Source organism: Chrysemys picta, chromosome 1, assembly GCF_011386835.1.
Source record: "Chrysemys picta bellii isolate R12L10 chromosome 1, ASM1138683v2, whole genome shotgun sequence".
NCBI lineage: Eukaryota > Metazoa > Chordata > Testudines > Emydidae > Chrysemys > Chrysemys picta.
The window spans coordinates 248,960,659-248,973,610 of NC_088791.1; the positions used below are offsets into that span (position 1 = coordinate 248,960,659).

The window sequence follows — 12,952 nt, forward strand, 5'->3', positions numbered from 1 at the left end:
AACATCAAACGTTCTTCAGGTATGTATGGACTTATCAGTGTCTGATATTTCTTCTCTGGAAGTTATATGCAACACACATGTTTGGTTTTGCTGATAGTGATACTAGTTAAAGCACATCAAGTGTGCATATACTATTTTGTCATTTGCTTTACTTCTAAGCAAGGTGAATAAAAGTTCTCTGTGCCACGGATTCTAAGCCACACGCAACAGGTGGGCACATTAGACCTGTTATCACACATTACACTATACCAGGGGTGTCAAACTCAATTGCACAGGGGGCCAAAACTCAAAACTCGCGGGCCGAACAGTATAACCATTTATTTAACAGACTAAATATTTATGTTTTTTAACCATTAATATGAACCAAAATACAGGATATCATTCCAAAATAAATACATTTCAACTTAAAATATTTTGCTCTTCATAAAAAAATATCCTGTCAATACAATACATTCAAAATCTGTACATGCTGGAATATTAAAAAATCTGAAAATATAAATAAAAAATTGAATTTAAAGCAAAAGTATAATCATAACAAATCATAACATTCCATTTTCTTGTCCTATTTAGTCAGAGCCTGATACTTGGAGTCTTTTCTTTGCAACAAGTTCGTTTATGTTTGGGGTTAGGTTCTGTGTTGTGAAGATTCTCAGGATCGATTGCAGGTGTTCATCAGTGAGGCGACTCCTGTGTGACGTTTTGTTAATTTTCATCACAGAGAACAGCTGCTCGCACAGATATGTGCTGCCAAACATGGACAGGATTCGAGCCGCATGTTGGCGGAGCTGCGGCATCGCTTCAGGAATGAAGCGAGTGAACTGTGCTGGCCCCGCAGTGTCGTACTTTGCCTTCAGTGTCCCGTTACATTGCAGTTCTATCAGCTCCATCTGCATTTCTACAGGTGCGGTTTCCACATCGACTGCAAATGGGTTGCGAAGCAGCTCGAAGTTACTTTTCTGTGCCTCAAAGTCACTGAAGCGCCGTGCGAACTCAGTGCGCAGCGCGCTGAGTTTTTCAGCAAAGGTGGCATTTGGGAAAACTGTGGCACTTTCTTGGTTCCGTATTACTTGGCAACAGGGAAAGTGAGACAAGTTGCATTGGTGCATTTGTGTCTCCCATAAGCGCAGCTTCACTTGAAATGCCTTCACTGCATCATGCATATCGGTTATTATGTGCTCCCGTCCCTGGAGTTGAAGGTTTAAAGCGCTAAGATGCGACGTTATGTCAGCCAGGAACGCCAACTCACATTTCCACTTTTCATCCCGCAGAACTGTGCAGTCTTTCCCCTTACTGTCCATGAACTGGCAGATTTCCTCTCGCAGCTCAAAGTGTCTTTTGAGAACTTTTCCCCGACTTAGCCACCGGACCTCCGTATGATATGGCATATCGCCAAACTCGCTATCTATTTCCCGCAGAAAAGACTGGAATTGGCGGTGATTTAAACCGTGGGCTCTGATAAAGTTGACGGTTTGTGTTACAGTGTTCATCACATGATCCATTTTTAGGACTTTAGCACTCAGCGATTCCTGGTGTATGATGCAGTGATACACTGTCAACTCACCGGCACAGTTCTCCTCCCGCATCTTTGAGCGCATCCTTCCCACCAGTCCATTTTTTTCACCACACATAGCAGGTGCGCCATCTGTTGTAAGTCCAACGAGTTTTTCCCACGGCAGTTTCATGTCGGTTACACTTTGAAATACATTTCCAAAGATGTCTTCTCCTTTCGTTGTCCCGTGCATCGATTTAATGTCCAGTATTTCCTCTGTTACGCACAAATTGGAATCCACACCACGGATAAATATCGCCAGCTGTGCAGTGTCAGTCGCGTCAGTAGTTTCATCCACGGCAAGGGAGTATGCAACAAAATCTTTTGCTCTTTCAATCAACTGTGTTTTCAAATCAGTCGCCATCTCACAAACCCGATTAGCAACAGTGTTTCTGCTGAGGCTTACATTTGCAAACGCTCGCGTTTTATCTGGACAAAGGACGTCGCACACTTTCATCATACAATTCTTTACGAATTCCCCCTCGGTAAACGGCCGTCCTGATTTGGCGATCTCTTCGGCCACAATGAAACTTGCTTTCACAGCAGCTTCACTTTGTGATTTTGCTTTGGTGAAAAACGTCTGCTGGGATGTCAAATTCTTCTTCAACTCCTCTACCTTTTGTAGCTTCTGTCCTGCGCTCAGGTTTTTGAATTTGTTCTCATGTTTCGTCTCGTAGTGCCGTCTTAGGTTATACTCCTTCATTACAGCGATATTACTCCCGCAAAGGAGACACACTGGTTTACCTGCAATTTCAGTAAACATATACTCATTCTCCCACCGGCTTTGAAAGCCTCGGTTTTCAGAATCAATTTTTCTCTTGGCCATTGTTGGGGTCTAGCTTTGATTTGATATTAGCGTTGTATACATCAACAGACCGCGAACTTGAACCGCGGCTTGCCGTTGGCGGCAATTGCACTGCATCATGGGATTTGTAGTGTGTGTTATTGGGGCGTCATATCACAGGGCCATTAAAAACAGATATATAAAACGATTTCGCGGGCCGGATATAATTGTATGGCGGGCCGGATGTGGCCCGCGGGCCTTGAGTTTGACACATGTGCACTATACCCTCACTGTTCCTGTATCCTGATTGAAACTTGGCGACCAAAAATAGCATCTGCTGACAGCTTTCCCTGTAAACTGTTTGAGGGTGGTTTCGTGAAATATTGCCAACAATCTGGCTTGTTAGGATTTTGGTACCACCGTATGGAAATGCCACAGTATACAGTAACTTTTTATTGTGCATTCAGCTTTTGGAGTTTTAATAGTATTTACATTTTGCTTTGTTCTACACATTCATAGAACCCTCTAATATGCATAGAAAAGGCAATAGCAACAGAAGGTCTTATTCAGATTCTGAAGACATTTCTTTTGCAGTAACAGGAAGCTCATGCAATATAGAGAATCTGAGATTATAGATCAGCTATGGAGAGTTTTATACCTTTAATGCAACTGGGTTAATACTTCCCTTCCATGTTTTTCATATGGTTTAGTTCTGATGTTATAGTGATAAGATACTAGCTTCAAAGCCTTTATTTGTAATCTAGCAGCATTCATCCATTTTCAGCTCAAGATTTTTAATGAGGTTCATGGTCTTTTTAATCTTTAATCACTGTAAACTTCTTCACATACAGCAGCTCATGCAATTTGCTCATTCTAAATTTTAAACCACATGATGCTTTCTTTTCAAGTATGGTTAACTAGCACAGTCTCTATTTTATTACGGCTGTAGAAGTAACAAAGATTTCTTTTCACTTCCATCTAGCATGTTATATGATATGCCTAAACATAAGACTTTGTTTTAAAAAAGAGTTATGGTTGAAAACATACTTGAGTAGAGACCAGTTATTACCCTGAAACAATATTATACTTCCTTTACAAAAATACGATCTTCAAAAAAAGTCTGGAAAGGAACTAACCATCCAGTTTTTTCTGCTTTTTAACCCTTCATTATTCATTATCACATCACCCTACCTACACAATCTATACATTTGTTCTCCTTAAATTTTGCAAAAATACATGCCAGGGTCAAAATAAATTACAGGATTTTTCACCCTACTGACCCATCTTTTTGTTTGTTTGATTGTTTGTTTTGTTTGTTTTTTGAGTGAGGGCCAAAAATTTAAAGAGGGTTGGCTTGTAGGGTCTGCAGGGCAGAAGTCCTATGCTCCAGTAGGTCTTGAGTGTCTCACAAAATCAAGTATCAGAGGGGTAGCCATGTTAGTCTGGATCTGTAAAAAACAACAAAGAGTCCTGTGGCACCTTATAGACTAACAGATGTATTGGAGCATAAGCTTTCGTGGGTGAATACCCACTTCGTCAGACGCATGTGTCTGACGGAGTGGGTATTCACCCACGAAAACTTATGCTCCAATACATCTGATAGGGTACGTCTATACTACCCACTGGATCGGCGGGTAGTGTTCGATGTCTCGGGGATCGACGCCCGTACTCCACCTCGGCAGGAGGAGTAAGCAGAGTCGATGGGGGAGCTGCGGCAGTCGACTCGCCGCCGTGAGGACGGTGAGATAAGTCAAACTAAGATACTTCAACTTCAGCTACGCGAATAGCGTAGCTGAAGTTGTGTATCTTAGTTCGAAACTCTCCCCCCCCCCCGCTAGTGTAGCCCAGGCCTTAATCTATAAGGTGCCACAGGACTCTTTGTCACAAAATCAAGGCTCCTGGTCCTAATGACAAGTCTACAGGAGATATGAGAGCAGTATGGGGAGTTATACTTGGGTGAGATGGGGGTTAGTAAAAGGTGGAGAATAGAGGGGATGAGGAGAATCTTCAATGCACATGGAAAACTTTAAGCACTTTTATAGCTAGAGACTTGTAAGTTTTTAAGATTGTTAAGTGGATCTGACTCCATCTTTTGTTGACCCACTTTATGTTTCCCCTCACTTCCACACCTTCTCTGATCCTCTGCAGCCACATGACATAAAAAACTAGGTAATTAGGCAACAGCATAGCAGAAAAGGGATAGATAATAAGACAGAAAATATCATATTGCCTCTATATGAATCCATGGTACACCCACATTTTGAATACTGCATGCAGATGAGGTTGCCCCATCTAAAAAAAGATATATTGAACTGGAAAAGCTACAGAAAAGGACAACGAAAATGATTAGGGATATGGAACAGTTTCCATATGAGGAGAGATTAATAAGACTGGGACTTTTCAGGACGGAAAAGAGATGACTAAAGGGGGATATGACAGAGGTCTATAAAATCATGACTGGTGTGGAGAAGGTAAATAAAAGGAAGTGTTATTTACTCGTCATAACACAAGAACTAGGGATCACCAAATGAAATTAATAGGCAGCAGGTTTTAAACAAACAAAAGGAAGTATTTCTTCACATAACGCACAGTCAACTTGTGAAACTTTTTGCCAGAGGATGTTGTGAAGGCCAAAATTATAACAGGGTTTAAAAAAGGACTAGATAAAATCATGGAGATAGGTCCATCAAACGCTATTAGCAGTAGCTAGGTGTCTAGCGGTTCTCTTAATCATTTTGCCTGGCATCTTCAAAGATAGAATATGGGACAGGAGCTAGGTGGCACGCCACAAAACGGACAGGATTAATAGGCCAGGAGGCAGCAGAGGAGTGAAGGGGTGGAGATCATTTCACTTTTCTGAAGAAGGCAACATTACATAGGGGCTGGTTTACTGCCAATTGACAGTGTTTCCTAATTTTGAATATGCAATTAAATTTAGGTCACTGGGTCTAAAAAACAAAAACAGAATAGGTTTGGAAAAGATTATATAGAGATAGAAAAAAGTAATGAATGAGAGAATAGAGCCCTCCACGTTACCCTAATCCATAATGCAGGGTGAAAAGAAATAAAAAATCTACATATTTAAAAATACAAAATATTTTTTTAATAAAATGTTCAGTTAACTTGTGGAACTCATTGCTGCAGCACATTATGGAGTTAAACAGCTAGTAGGATTCAAAGAAATATTAAATTGTTTTATGAATAAGAATAGCATTTGTAAGCACAATAGCAAGGACAGAATTTGACAGGCTGTCAATCATTGTGACTCAAGACATAGCATTATGATTGGATGGGGTCATGGTAGGGTACTGTAAAATTTGATGTTTTGTGAAGGTTTAAGGGTTTCTTCTGAAGCATCCATCATTGGCCATTATCAAAGACAAGATACGGAACTAGAAAGCCCATCTGTCCATTCTGATATGTTCCCAGAAAGCACAATGGAGTGAAGCCCTTAAGAAGAATTTCCAAGGTAACAGGTCTATGGGTTATGCAAGTATTTTTCAAAAGATGAGAGAATCATAAACACAGAACATTGAGGACTTCTATGTGCACATTCAAGGATTAACTATGCATGTTATGACTACACTACCATATTTCAAGGTTTTTGTTTTTCTAATGTCTAAATTGAACTGACTCATCCATTTAGATTCTAGGCTGCTATAAAATTAGTTTATCACCTCCTGGAATGATATTGCTATTCTCATTGTAAACACAAATGGTAATAAACATGTATCAAGCCAGAATCAAATGTGTTTGTGTACAGATCATAAAAGAGCAGTATGCTGCTCACACAGAGATTTATCACTCACATGAGTTTTCTAAGTGAGACTTTTAAACAAAACCAACCGCTAACATGTATTACAGAGCCCATTCCAAGTGGATGGAGTTGTAAAGAGTAACATTTATTCAGCTCATCCCAGGAAATGCCATTAATACATTTTATTACTAATCATAAATTAATTTCCTCTCAAAATTATTTGCATTTGAGGCATATTAATCATGGAAGGTATTTTAAGTGGGGTTGTCCTTAAACTGATATATTTCTCAAAATGTTATCAATATTCATAAAGCATCACATTACACAGAGGAAAAACCACATTTATAATAAAGCACTCAGTACAGATCTCTAAATTTAAGATGCATATAAATTCATATTGAGGGTAAAAGATGTTTCAAAATATCATTATAAGAATGATTTTTTAAAAAAACAAACAAACAACCCGTGATTGCTTATCCATTGGGTGAAATATTTCCCTCCACATCTAATGAGACTTTTTTGACAAAGCAATTTAAAGATGATTTGCTTGTAACCTCTTACGAACAGAACCCACACTGGGTCATTGTTATCTATTAAGTCAAAATGGCAAATTATCCATGGTGTTAATAAGATAATATATTGAAAGTTGTATTGTTCATTAACTATGCATGGGAAAAGTGAATATGCTTTATTTGTTAATGGCAATGAGTATCAGTGCAGTATTCCTTATTTATTGTTGTTCACAGATATCTGGGGACAGGGACCATTTTTTGTCATATGTTCATACAGTACCTAGTATAATGGGGTGAGACTCCTGGGTACTACCACAATAAATAATAATAATAATAATAATAATAATTCCTTTGGAGTTATATGTGAGAGGATTGGAGGCCTTGCAAAAAGCAAGAGCTGCAAATTGTGTGTTCTTAAAGTCAGATAATGTATTCCCCAGTTTAAGAAATTCTGGAAAACCATTATGTTTGCATTTCTTTTCTTTCCAATGCCTATACATTAAATTACTCTGAGATGTATTTGAGCACGTTTAGAACTAAATGCTCTCCAATGTACACAGCCCAAACAAACGGGCTGTGAGCTGCAGTGGCCTATACAGGATAGAATTCTCCATCCCAGGCTGTGGGGAGGAAGTGGAGCTGGGCTCTGAATGAAGCCCACCTCCTTCCTCGGGCTTCAGAGCCCGAGCTCCAGACAGAACCCGAATGTCTACACAGCTGTTTCTAGCACCGTAGAGTGAGCCCTGCAAGCCCAAGTCTGTAGACCCGGTCTCCAAGATTTGCCGCCACGGGTTTTAGAACGCAGTGTAGATGTATCCAGGGATGCAGTAGCCATCATAGCTGCTGTGCAATGCCCTCAATACCTGTGCAATGCTGCTGTGTATGCCACCACATAGATCCAAAGGACATGCCCTAACTCATGTACAGGGAGCCTCTGCAGAGCACTGCTTTATAGTAAACATGTAGGTTTCCCACAACTAGCTCCACTCCTTCTCCCTGTATCAGATTCCCACCATTTCCAGTATGGTGATGACTTTTGGTGACCCGCACTTGGACTGCAGGGTTCGTTCTTCAGAAAGTGTTCTCATTGTTTTTTACGCACAATATCCATTAATGACCCCCAGCAAATTAAGGCATCAGAAAATAGAAAACAATATAAAATGAGACAAATCAACACTAGCACACACAGTTATCACACAAAATCTTCATTCATGCTCCATTTACAAACAAATACTTGTTTAGGTGAAAAATGGCTTATTTTGAGAGAGGAAATTTGGCTATGAATTTACCTATTCAAATATAGTGCAACCCTATGCACATAAATCCCAATGATCTTTGAACATAAGTACTGGAAAAAACTATCCAACTACTAATACATATGGTCACAGAGTTACAAGTATAATATATCTCAGAAGTAAAGGTTAATATTTTAAACTGAAGAATTAATTAGTTTCAAGTTCACTATTTTACCTGACTACTAATATGCTTCTTGCCTCAAAGGATATTATTTGTTTGAACAAAGAGGGAAAAGGAGATATTAGAAGCCATTTACATCGTGAAAATTGAGAACTTAAACAGTAAGGGGACATGCATTGTAAGTTAATAAGCAACAAAACTTTAATCAATATGTAATTCTGTATAACAAATCTTCTCTCTGAATGTTTCTGGAAACTTGAAGATGGATAATATAGCAAGTGGGGGCATTAACGTAGGTGCACAATCTGTCAGATCAACTCTTTTACATATTTGTGATAAGTACCTGAATTGCATTTACAAAAATAATCCTGTCTTTGTAATTTTTTGGAACTGGTTAGGTGCTTAAAATGCAATCTGAAAATCTAATCCGGAATATGAAGAATACTGTAACAGAAAGGGATTTTTAAATGAAATAAGCATCATAGTCTTTCCTAGCCTAGAAATTAGAAGGGTTTTTTTTTAAATAAATTGAACCCATTGTAAACAGCCTTATGTCCTAAAGAGTCAACTGTCCACCTTTCATATCTCATCACTCATAAACTTAGCAGTGTAAGTACATATAAATAATCGACATATCCATATCACTGAAACAGAAAAAAAGAGTTTACTGCTTCTATCAAAGACTAGATAGAGGTTGAACTATACTTGATGCACTGAATTATCTCCATTGACTTTTAGTAATACAATACTTGTAGTTTCTTTTCTTAGCTTTTATATAGTGCTTTATATTTTCAGTTTCTTGTACACATATTTCTTTATCAATCCTCACAGTATTACCATAAGACATGTAAGTAGAATTATTTTCATTTTACAGGTGAGGTAGCTGAGGAAACAAGTTTCAAAAGTATCCAAGAATTTCAAGTGCCCAAACTGAGAGATGCCTGGGTATCCAAAGGTTGGGCTTTTCATTCTAGTTGACACTTTTGAAAATTTGGTCTAAATGTCTTTGCTGATAGTCACACAATGAGTCAGTGTCAGAACCAGGATTAGAATTAAGAAGTTTCTGACTCCCAGTAGGCCACATGGATTTTTATTTATAGTTATTGAATAAACTTTATAAAAATAACAATCAGAAATATAAACACGTCTAACTCCTGAATTATGTATGGAAGTGCATGGCTCTCTCCAACCCAAAGTGTTGGAACTGGGCATTAGAAATGGGATAAAATATAGAAAAGAAATGTAGTTTTGCACCTATATTTCAAACCATATTCTGTCTGGCCATACCTCTCCACCTTCCCGTTCTACCACCCCCCCTCCGCCCCACCAGACACATGTACTGCCAAGATTCTTCCCGGCAAAAGCAGAATAATCCGAACAGGGGTCGGTGTATAGTAGTGGACCAGGAGGATTTACACTATAAGACACCAGAACAGCCTTCCACATTTCAATAAATAGGGAACTCACTGAATGCCAATTTTGGAAGCTTTGAGGAAGCCAGGCTTGGAATGCATCCCGTAGATACTCCTTTGCTATGTAGCTTTGTCTTGACTAAACTCTAGCCAATGGCATCAAAGTATGATATTTATTTATCATAGTATGATATCTATTTACCTAACCAAAACTATGTTCTTCTTTAATACATTAAAATATTCCCATTTAAAAATGCTCACTACTGAAAAAGGAGGCTACAACATACACTGAAAAGACGTGCAGGAGAAAAATCAAACTTTACCTGTCCATATTTTGCAGCCAAATGCAGAGGGGTCCAGTACTGATTATCCACGACATTGACATCAGCACCATGATCCAGTATCAGAGATGCCACATCCTTGTACCCATTTGCACAGGCTATGTGCAGCTGTGAATAATACAAAAGCAGTGTATTATTTTAAAGACTTTCACAAGACGTATGTGATTAGCAGGCATTTTAACTTGCCCAAAAGTTTAACTTGTGGGGAGGAGGAAATACTCTTCTTTCAAAACCGGGCAAATTATGAAAATGAGAAATGCAAAACCAGTATTTGAGAACAATATTCCAAACATTGCAGAAATCCAGTTTGATCAGAGGTTTTCAGTGTTTAGAAATTAAAGCAGGAAATATCAGAACAAAGGAGAATTCCAGCCAATCAGCATCAAGTGTTGCATTAATGATCCAGTCTGACCCAGATGCTGCTCTTACAATTTATAATTTTCATCCTTCCTTTTCTGTTCACTTCATGTTTCCTATCTTTGCCCTCAATCCGAGGCACCTGCACAGGTTCTATGAGCCCAGGCAAATTCATACCTTCCAACAGAGCTCGGTCTATGGCCTAATTTACTTTTGTCACAGTTTTAAAATCTCAATTGGGAGACGATGGTGCTTTACTGCTCCCAATTTAATTTATTAACATGCAATGGCACTAAACTCATTGGCTTTGCAGAGGTTATGCTGGGGAAATCATAGTCACAGAACAAAGCCTCTATGATTTTACTCCAGTGTAAATTTTTTCTTTTTCTGGTCTCACCTCCCTGCATGTTTCAATGTTTAAAAGATTAGAACTGGGACTCTTGACTAGCCAGCTCCATGATATATTAAAGAATAAAAATTGTATCTGAACTGAGTGATGGAGATGCTCGTGAAACCACTGTCATCTTGAGCAGCAAGGAGAGTATGGGATGAGGTGTTAAAGAATGAGGGAGAAGGGGAAAGATGAAGTGCAGAAAATAGCCTTACTTGTTAGAGGTTAATTTTAGAGTCATAGAATGTCAGGGTTGGAAGGAACCTCAAGAGATCATCTAGTCCAACCCCCTGCTCAAAGCAGGACCAACCCTCAGACAGATTTTTGCCCCAGATCCCTAAATGGCCCCCTCAAGGATTGAATTTATAACCCTGGGTTTAGCAGGCCAATGCTCAAACCACTGAGCTATCCTTCCCTCCCCCCCTCTCCCCCCCCCCCCCCCGGTTTTGGAAACCAGAAGTTAAACTGTACAATTTTTTGTTTCAACGCCTGGCTCCTGCATGTGTTCTGCATTTATATCTGTACATTATTTTCATTACAGATGGAGAACAGTAATTAAAACAAATACAATATAAAATCAGACAAGTACAGCTCTACCCCGATATAATGCTGTCCTCGGGAGCCAAAAAATCTTACCGCATTATAGGTGAAACCACGTTATATCGAACTTCCTTTGATCCGCCAGAGCACGCAGCTCCCCCACCCACCCCCCAAGCACTGCTTTACCCCGTTATATCCGAATTTGTGTTATATCGGGTCGCATTATATCGGGGTAGAAGTTAATATATGGACACACAAAAGCTAACCAACATGAAAGAGGCTATAAGATAATGAAAATACTAGAAACTAAATAGATGAATAGACAAAAGTACAATAGAAGATACTGTATCAGGGATAATCTGCCATTAGGGATTCCTCCTGGAAACTCAGTTTTTATGCATGGAGAATAAGAACATGTATTATCATGAGGGATATACTTCAAATGTCCCAAATGATTCAGGTTAGGAAATGGTTCAGATTACCGATCAGTGGTATTTGTTCTCAAGCTGATATTTTCTATGGGTCCAAGCATCCATCTCTTATTCCATAAGCAAATGTCAGAGAAACCTGGAGGCTTTATCCTGGAGATGCGGGAGGGGAGCAGTACAAAATAACTGTCCTTTCCACAGCCACAAGGAATCACTTCTGCCAGACCTCCATGGAATCAGGATTGCAAAAGATTCTGGGCAAACTGGACTAAGGAGAGAAGGGGAGAAACCACTGTATGTGGCCTTGTCCTCTACCGAGGCAATAGATATTCAACTGATATCTTTTCCTGAGTTATTTCTGCCTGAAGCAGCATTAAATGAGGCAGGTAGGGAAGAAGGTTGCACTCAGGATTGGAATGGCTGCCTATTGGCAAAAAGGCTCCTGCAGTTACCCTGTGCTAGGGATGAATGGGCCCAGGGTAGCTGCACAGAGGGGCCAACCTTTAGCAGGGCTGGGACTGGATGCTCTCTTTCCCACTTATTTCTTCTTCAGCTATGTCTATAATTTATATAGATAGTTTCCATTGAGATCATCATAGATATAGAGCTATATTAGAGCATTTCTATGGAAAAGTCTCCCATCAAAAAACACAGTTTTGTCAAAACGGAGGGCTTTTTGGTGAGAAAATGCCAATTCCAATGAAAAGTTTTGATTTCCCCAGGGGAAATGTGAAAACAAAAATTAAATTTTGTTTCGACTTAAAATGTGGTTTTGACCTTTTGCTTAAAACAAAACAAAATTATACTGTATGTCAAAATGTCAATTAGGAATGAAAACTGTCATTCTGAATTGGCTTAAAACTTCACTAGGGAAAACCAACACTTTTTGACTGAAACATTTTAAACAAAGATTTTTCATTTTGCCAACCAGCCTGCTTTTTCTCTACGTACATGCACACATATACATGCACCTATATATACACATTCATACATATGTATATATAGGTGGCTTGAGTCACTCCATGGGAGTCCTACCAGTGCAGGCTGCCAGAGATGTGCCAAATCAGGAAGTAAAATATTTGGATAATGAATGTGCAGAACTACACATTATTTCCTAATGTACTGCGGTTGCCTGGAACTCATAGTGCCTTTTTCCAGACTTGTAGTTTTCACATTGCTGCTGAGAAGTGTGGACTGAATATTTAAAAGAAAGTTATATCACTCTTGGGATGCTGTTATACTAGGCTGCTCTGATAAATTGGCCATGGTTTTGATGCAGCCTGTCATCCCGGTGATAGGTTTATCTCCTTGGTACACGTAACTGTTATGGAATAGGGAATTTATTTGTGCCCAGCTTCTAACTATGACTGACATTACAACTCCAGGCATGAAAACCATTCAATGAACATAAAATATATTCAGTTGCTTATACACAGAAAAAAGTGAGAGCATGGGAAACAACAGC

At 39.2% G+C, this 12,952-nt stretch overlaps 1 protein-coding gene across 4 annotated transcripts in view; it reads right to left on the reverse strand.

The window, feature by feature from the left end:
- Positions 1-12,952, reverse strand: part of MYO16 (myosin XVI) — a 568,549-nt gene that overhangs the window by 316,026 nt on the left and 239,571 nt on the right. For all 4 annotated transcript variants that reach the window (XM_005304985.5, XM_065581026.1, XM_042844168.2 and 1 more), the window contains exon 7: positions 9,754-9,879. In XM_005304985.5, the coding sequence (XP_005305042.2) occupies positions 9,754-9,879 (126 nt within the window). The remainder of the gene's footprint in view (positions 1-9,753; positions 9,880-12,952) is intronic.